The 8538-nt window shown below is 51.5% G+C and overlaps 1 protein-coding gene across 21 annotated transcripts in view; it reads left to right on the top strand.

The window, feature by feature from the left end:
- The first annotated feature begins 127 nt into the window (after nt 1-127).
- DNM1 (dynamin 1) overlaps nt 128-8538 on the top strand; it is a 57016-nt gene continuing 48605 nt past the window's right edge. For 19 of the 21 annotated variants that reach the window (XR_011905566.1, XR_011905565.1, XR_011905564.1 and 16 more), the window contains exon 1: nt 129-435. Coding sequence is in view for 12 of the 21 variants with exons in the window: in XM_072352963.1 (XP_072209064.1) it covers nt 275-435 (161 nt within the window). In the remaining 9 variants the exon portion in view is untranslated. Of the gene's footprint in view, nt 436-8538 lie in introns of all 21 variants that reach the window. The other 2 variants (XM_072352964.1, XM_072352959.1) reach the window with 1 other exon arrangement.

Here is an 8538-nt window from a genome sequence, read left to right as displayed (position 1 = left end):
CAGCGCCGCGGCTCCCACCGCGTCCCCCCAGGCGGCGCCCTCACCGGACTACAACTCCCAGCGTGCAGCGTGGCGTCCGCAGCCTTAAAGCGCCCCCCTGCGGCGGCGGCGTCTCGCTCGGAGCAGAGCTGAGCCCGGGCGGCAGCGGGCGGCGTCGAGCGGGGCTGAGCGGAGCGGGCTGCTGCCCTGCGGCCGGGCGGGGAGGGTCGGTACCCGCCGCTGTGAGAGCTGAAGCGGGCGGACAGCGGGAGCGAGGAGCCACGCCGCCGCCGCCATGGGGAACCGCGGGATGGAGGATCTGATCCCGCTGGTCAACCGGCTGCAGGACGCCTTCGCCGCCATCGGGCAGAACGCGAACCTCGACCTGCCGCAGATCGCCGTGGTCGGCGGGCAGAGCGCCGGCAAGAGCTCGGTGCTGGAGAATTTCGTCGGCAGGTACGGAGCGGGGAGCTGCGGGCGGTGCGGGGCGTGAGCGGAGCTGCGGGGGATACGGGCGGTGCGTGCGGCACGGCCGCGGGGTGTGCGGGCGGAGCGGCACGGGAGAAGCCGCCGGGCGCTGGAGCGATGCGTGCGGAGCGCGGTGCAGGGCGCGGGGCTGCCGGCTGCACGCGGCGGAGCCGTTGGGCGCACGGGTGGTGCAGCGCACGCACGGCGCGGTGCATTGCGAGAGCCGCGGGGTGCGCGCAGTGCGGGGCGCTGCGGGGCGAGGAGGGGGAGGGATCCGCGGCGGAGCCCCCGGCATTGCCGCAGCTCGGGGCTGGCGGGAGCCCCCGTTACATAACGGAGCGGAACGGCCCCGAATCATCGCCCCCCCCCCCCCCCACCGCCCCTCCTCGGTCAGGTGCCCCTTCGGGTGTACGTGAGGCTGAGGGTCGGCGTGCTCCGCGTTCGCCCCCTCCGTGTTGGGTGCCGCGTCTGGAGCTGCGGGATGGACGGGGCTCTCCCTCCCCCTGTGCCCGCATCCCCGCTGCTACCATTTTGTGGCAGGCGATGCACCGCTGCCTTCCCTTCATGTGACCTTCGCATTCATCATCTGCAACTTGAGTCAATGGCAGCGCCGTGATCCGCTCCGGCGCAGACACACAACACCTGGGGAGGGGTTGTTCCTCAGCTGTGCTGACCTCCTTAATTAATTGCGTTCAGCCATACGCAGGTTGAGCTATCAAGGTATTTTGCGATGCTGTAAGCAGCTTGCTGTTGCCTTGTCTGAAAGCAGCAGCTGTTGTGATACCTGCTCAGATGCTTGCGTGGGCTTTTCTTTATCAGAAAGCTGTATTGATGACAATGTCGGTGGGATGCTGTTCTCCCACCACCCTCCTCTTCCAGCTTAAACGTACAATACAGAATGGCTTGTGAGGGAGGTCTGCAGTGTGTACGAGTTGTTTGTTTACCTGCAAGCTCCTCAAATTCTGTTCCTCTGCCTCGAGCAGTGCTGCATACTGTGGGCAGAAGGCACAGGATTGTATTTTGCTCAGAGAAAGCACAGCTGGAGCAAGATTTCTTTAAGATACAGAAACACATCCAGCATTCGAGAGCCTTTCTGGAAGGCTTCCTCCAGTCTACGCAGTATTCCCCAGAGATCCTGGGAGTCCTGCAGGGAAGGACATGGCATGAATGTGTTTCACTGAGCCTCAGGTCACCAGGATCCACCTTTTTGTTCACCAACCCAGACGAAAGTGTAAATTCCTACCCATGAAGGGGAAGATTTGCAGCCCCACAACTTACTGAAGGGGAGGAGGGGTCCCCTGGAGCATGTAAGCACAGCGGGTTCACCTGTTGGCTCTGCTGTTTTCATGCTTTCTAAGTACTGGCAGCCTGACCTCGTAAATCCTTTTTAGAGGATCTGTGCAGGCGCTGCTGCAGTGTGTACTGGATGGCTGCTGGGCTGGAGGAGGGTTTATTGAGGGATGGTGGTTGGGGTCTGCTGCCCCTTTCTTTGAGGCTGAGAAAACATCATGGGGTCTTGGTCATCTCCACTGGGACCAATGGGAGCTGGGGAGTGTCCGCCAGCTGGAGGGCAAGTGAATGAAATCGTGCTCCTGTTTTCCATTTTGTGGATGATTTCTGGCAGAACCTGTGACCTCAGTGACCCGTCAGTCCCTCCAGCAGTGTGCTATGGTGGCTTGAAGGGAATGCAGTAATGGTGGGTCTCCAGAGCAGGAGCTGTGTGAAGCTGTCCATAGCAAAGCATATAAGGGAAATAATTAGGCTGGAAACGAAAAACATGTCAAAGGGAGGAGGTCCTTTTCCATTTGATAGCATTGAATGCTGCCTGGGTTAGAGACTGGTAACGTGAGGCGTTTTATGCAGAATATATGTGTTTATGCTGCAAAACCCAAACCTGCTAAAATAGCGTGGGGAGCCTGCTGTAATGCATCGTGTTACTGCTTTGTGTAGGGTTGAAAAACACAAGCAGCAGCTATGGAAGAATCGAATAAGCATGGCTCCTCATTGTGCTAGGGCTGTGAGGAGGAACTGTGGCCTGCTGTGTACAAATGTAATTGTTAGCATGGCCATGGCATATGTCACATCTCCAGCCTGGTGCTGGGATGGTGGTGCAGCAGCTGCTCACTGCATACAAAATTAGGGTGCTGATGAGCTGCTCAGAGTGTTCGGAGGTCTGCATGCAAACAGCAGCTGATGCAGTTGGGCTGCATGATGTGCTTGGTAGAGGTGCTTCAGTAGAGGGGCTGCAGGTCCTGCAGGGCTGGCTTTCCCCCCTCCATGCCTGTCAAACTCATTCCAGATTATCAAGCTGTGTTCATGCAGCAGGACAACCTGCTGGTCCCCGTGCCAGCCCCAGGCTCTGGCTGTGCAGGACTTCAGCCCGGGGCTGCTGCTGACATCTTGCAGCAGCGCTGAATCCCACACATGCTGAAAGCCTCAAAGCACAGAGGAGTGTTGCTGACTGCAATCGGTGTTTACTTATGTATCTTCCCAAACAAATATCTTTTTTTCTTCCTTCACACGAAGGCTTCTTAGTTGCTGCTAATTACTCCTTCAGTGTCACTTCTTCTGCTGTTAACGGATTATCCAACAATGCAGAGCCTGTGTTTATAATACCAGATGTCGACAAGGCAGCTATGTGTGCTTTTGCTGCCGGGGACTCAGCATGGTGGCTGCTGTAGCAGCTGATGGTGTTAAAATCACTGAAGAGACAAGAGAAGCTGTGCAGAAGCCAGCCAGGTGACACGTCTGTTTGCAGACTGGTTTATCCTGGGCCTCAAAACTGGTAGGAAGGTTAATCTGGTCATCTCTAGGCATTTGCTGCTGCTGTGGTTATGGGCTCAGAGGATAATTCGCATTGGAAGAGACCTCAGAGGGTCACTGAATCCATGCTTATGGTGTTGGTGCCTTCCTGCTGCATTGCTCCTCGTGAGGAGAACAAGGCACCTCTGGCTTCTGCAGAACAGATGGGCTAAGGGGGCTGCAGAGAAGGCAGTGACTGTGAGCTGGGAACAGTGGGTGGAAGGACTTGAACGGAGGTGAAACCGTCATGTTTCTGATGAAGGGAGCCAAGCAGTGCCAACACTGTGAGGATTGAATTCATCACATTAATTTGATCCCAGACCTGAGCATTCATCTCAGAAGCATCCTTCTCTCTCGCAATCTTATATACCCCTAACCAAATACCAACCCAGCAGGCTCTGATGGTGTGTGCTGAATTAGCTTATGGTTGTAAATTGCTGGAAGGAAATTAGAGGCAGATCAGGACCTAAAACTCAGTTGTGTTGAGCTAGTCCTGTCTCTCCTATAGCACAGACTTCAGCACTGGAAAAGCTTTCTGAGGTATTCACCAGGATGGATAAAAGACCAGGGAAAAGGCAGCATTGCCGGAGTGCTGGCAGAGACTCTAATTGCAAGACATGTGTAATTATTGTATGGTCTGTGAGCTGGACAAATGCTGTTGCCTATTTGCAAGTTAAAACCATAGGCATTTCTTGGAAAATGACTTATTCAGAGCTGTAGAGCACAGTGTGAGAGCCAGGAGTAGGGCTCTGCTGTTCAGGGAAATGCATCGTGGTCAAATAATGGACCTTCAAATGGCAGCAACCTTTAGTCCTTAGTGAAGAAAGTACCTCTTTTCACTCAGCATTAATTAGAAGGCTGAGAAAAGCATGGAGTGCTGTGATGGAATGGGTGATGGGTTACAGTAGACCACGAGATAAATGATTCTAGCTTTGGAGAAATCTATATGGCTCCTAGCAAAGACTTGGAGGAGGAGAATCAGTAGGAGGAGATGCATAATTAAGTTAAAGCAGAACATAAGATGGGTGGCTGTCAGAAGAAAAAAGGACGCCTGAATCTTGAAGTTTGTAGGTGCAACAGCGCCTGTGTTTGTCCTCTGTCTGCTTCTGTTAGTCGTGCAGGGGTTGGTTCAAGCAAATATAGGTCTCGTATCTCTTCTGCTTCCTGCAGCAGCTGGGTGCTCTCTGCAGGCCTTGCTGTCTGACTGCTGATCGTAGCTCTTCAGTGGTGACCTCGTACTTCTGGTAACTGCCACAAGCCTTAGATTTTGTAGGAAAAGAGAAGCTTATGGCATCTTTCAGACTGTTCGTGCAGCGAAGAGGAAACCAGCTGTACCTAATTTGGAAGGTGATGCTCATGTCATGCCAGGTGGGGCTTGTTGGAACCTGCTGGTGTGTGAAAGTGGCAGGAATTTGTCACCTGAGAGCTGGCAGGTTGGGAGCTTTGGTGCTAGAGTGGGGCTTTCTCTTGTTGTCACAGCTATCCTCGTGTGGGGAGTTTTGGAGCTTTCTGACTATTATTCCTTGTGATTTGAGATGGGTAAACGTTGTCTTTTGTGCTTGCTTTATAAACACTATGCTGTGGCATCGAGCTGATAAGGGTCAGCAAAACCAGTGGGGGGGGAACTCCTAAAAGCATTCCCCTGTGCTGAAGCTGTTACTGGTTTTCAGCACTCCACGTGCTTACCGTTATTACAGCCTTTCAGCTGTAGACAAACGTTGTTTTTAAAGGCTGCTGATTGTTTTTGGGAGCCACGGATCAATCCCTCACTGGGGATGCCAAGTGAAGGCCTTGAAGCCGCCTTCCCCAGTGCCTCTGTGAAGGCAGAACTGCGCTGTACTTAAATAGAAGGAGTGGGAGTCTGTCTGCCCTGCTGTATCTGAGGCACCTTCTGAAAATGTTATTCCAAGGCAGGAAGCTGGTCCCCTTCCTGGCCGTGTGAATTGCTCAACATTGCTTCTTTGTGCTTCGGGCTCCAGCCTGCCTACCCGAGAGTGAGTGAAAATGCTGGAGTGAAGACTTCTTAGCATCTTTAAGGTGAACCCTTATTGTAGGGAAACTGAAGAAGTAGATGACATAGCAGAATTTAATCAAGGAAATGGAGCTCTTGCTGTGTTCCGGCTAGAGGGGCGAAACTTGTTATGATGCGCTGAGCAGATTTATTAGGAGCAAACCCATGAGGGCTCCACCCATGTGAACCAGTCCTCCAGTTCTTGTTTCAGACCATGCACTTGAGTGGCAAAAACAAGACACTGACAAGGGGTGGTGGGCAGTCGCCTCAAAGCATGTGGAGCTCAGCCTGTATTGCCCAATGTAGAGTTGTTTTTGAGGTGGCATCTGTGATGAGAAGCCCACTGGCAATATGCACAGCAAACCCTATTAATATGTCACTAAGCAAAGGGAAAAACAGTTTTGGGTGTAATGCTTTCCTCCTTGGACTCACAGATCCGTAACTGTATGAGTCAGAGTACTGCTGGCTGGGAGGAAAGCTAAAATGAAATCTGCCAAGGAGAAGAAAATCATGCACAGTAAGGGAACGGCCCACTGGTGGCACAGTTTCTCATTGCTCTCGAGCTGAATTATTTCTGATTTCGGATGTGATGACAGATGGGTCTGGCTGGCCTGAGGTTGGAGCTGTGTTGCAATGCTGGGGTCTGGGTGCCAATCATGGGTGCCTTCCTTAGAGGCTCTTGGTCACATCACATGCATATATCATTAATGGATACTAGAAATGATGCCAGAGAAGGTTAACAACAAGAGGAAAGCTGTTTTTCATAGCAATAAATGGGACCTCTATGGTGATGATGCAGCAGTGCATGATGAGTGGTGCCTTCCTTGCAGCAGTGGTGTGTGCAGCCTCTGCAGTTGGTGCAGCCTCGTGTGCTGTTTGGTACTGGGCATCTTTGGAGGCTGAGGGTTGCTCTGCAGAAGCTGGCAGCATGTTTGCTGGGTGTGAGGGTTGGGGATTGCTTAGAAAGCACTGATGTGCTGCACGAGGCAGGCTGGCAGCAATACATGTGGGTGCAGACTTTGAGGTGCTTTGCTCGCAGAGCTGTGGACTTGTTGAGCTGTGTTTCTGCAGCGTGGATCTCACCTCCTTTGCCAGCTGCCCTGCATCAAAGCCAGCAGTCTCTGAGGTTCTGCAGAGCCCATCATGGCCCGGAGGGATGAGCCCAGAGCTTTGGGCCTGGTGACCTTGAACACTTGGGTGGCCTGGTCAGCTCTGGAGCAGCTCAGGCTTGTTCTGAAAAGCTCTAAAATTCTGTTTATATTTATATTTATGGTCTTCCTAAAAGATGTATTATGCTTATTATTGGGTGACTTGATGGAGTTTGGTCAGGGAAGACCTTGTTGCTCTGTACAGCCCCTGAAAGGAGGTTGTGGTGAGGTGGGGGTCAATCTCTGCTTCTACTTAATAGTGATGGGATGAGAGGTGATGTCCTCACGTTGCACCAGGAGGTTTGGGCTGGGTATGAGGGAGCATCTCAGAAAGAAAGGTCGTGGATTGGGCTGCCTGGGGAGGTGGTGGAGTCACTGTCCTAGGGGCGTTCAAGAAAAGGGCTGACATCACTTTGAGGGACTTGATACTTTGAGGTGAGATGCTGTTTCGGTCTCTGCTCAGCAGCTTCCTGCAGTTCAGCCTAACACACGTTGGATGCGGGCGTTATGCAAGCTTCGCAAACTGATTTGCTGACTGAAAGCAAACTTGCCAACTTCTGCCACTTTTCTGCAAGTCTTATGACTCGTGTGGCTTTTCTTAGAGCCCTGGGCACAGCGGTTAAGCTGACAGAAGAGCAGTGTGGATTCTGTATTGAGAACATCCATTTCGGGGATGCTTGTGGGTATCCTCTAAAGAAAAGGACGTTGTTTCCTGAAGTGCTCCAGGAGATAGAGCTAAAGAATTCCAAATTCTGTAAGGCCTGCCTTAGATGTGGGCCTTCCCTTTCTGGAAATCAGAGCTGATGTCCCTGGGCTATAGCAGAGCTATAAGCTCTGTTAAAATACTTGTACTGCAGCCATAATGAACAAAAAAAATTATGCAGAGTGAAGCTTGGAAAAAAACCAGTTCTTCACTCGACTGAAACAGGAGTTGAATTCAAGTCTCGGGGGGTGAAAATACTATTTTAATAATTTATTGCCTCAGCAGTCCCCTTTAGCACTCCGTTTCCTGTTTCTTATGGCTCCAGGTTGTGTTGTTGCAGCTGTGGTGAAGGGTGAAGAGTTAATACTGCCTGTGCAAGCAGGAGGATTGTGGAGATCCTGCCTGGCTGTGCTTGGACTGTCATTTTGTTTGTGAAACTGTCTTGGTGTAAGAGTGGCCGGCACAGTACCTGGGAAAGGACTGAGCAGGTATTCAAGTGATGCTGCTGTGGATTTTGGCTGAAGAACCAGCAATGTTGATGTAATCCTATATTAAAAAAAAACAACTGTGTGATCTGCAGCCATGTTTCAGAATAGCTTTTCAGTTGCATTTAGGCTCTGAAAGCATCGCTAGGCAGAATTCTACAGAGATGCTGTGCAGCTGATGCTCAACATCTGCAAGCATTTTTACAGCAGAGTCAACTTACCCTGGAGATCATTAAGAAAAAGCACTTTTTTGAGACTGGAGATGCAGGGCTGGGGGAAGCTGTGCTGAATTTCTCAGCACAAGGAAGAGATACCTAAAGGCAGAACCTCTGAACAAGCCTTTGTTTTGCTCCTCTTCTTTGCATTCCTGTCACTCTCACACATGTAAAGGCAGAGTATCTTTGGTAGGATCTGGCTCGGGGCTCTGACAAAAATCAGCAGCCCATTGCAGCTCTGGGAGCAATTTGCCATCTGAGTAATTACAAAGTTCTATGAGCAGGGCCTTATAATAACTGTTCATTTGCTGCCTGCTCACCAGCACAGGGATGGTTCTCCATCAGTGAAGGAGTGTATCGTGATAGGCTGTTAGCTCAGAATTAAGCTAGCAGAAAACAGAGCTCTAACTCCTACTTTTAATGGTGATATTTGGCTCCACTGACTTGCCTGTGGTTCACTCTAAACATACACTGCTCTGAGCGGGGATGGAGCTCTTTGATTCTAATGCACATTAGATTTTTCTCTCTTTCTGGCTGCTGTGATCTCTAGAGTAATCTCTGGATATTTCTTAAGCTGATTGTGCTTTTACTTTTAATAGAAGCTCCTCTATGAATAGCTGGGAATTGCCTGAGCGTGGAGATGGCCTTGTGAGGTCTGCAGTAGTGGTACAGCTCAGGGCAGGGAGGGGACCAGCATATATACCAAAGTGCAGAACATCCTCTGGGG

The sequence above is a fragment of the Excalfactoria chinensis genome, chromosome 18, assembly GCF_039878825.1.
Source record: "Excalfactoria chinensis isolate bCotChi1 chromosome 18, bCotChi1.hap2, whole genome shotgun sequence".
Taxonomy (NCBI): domain Eukaryota; kingdom Metazoa; phylum Chordata; class Aves; order Galliformes; family Phasianidae; genus Excalfactoria; species Excalfactoria chinensis.
The sequence above is the reverse complement of the archived record's forward strand: the minus strand, read 5'-3'. Positions and strand labels throughout refer to the sequence as shown.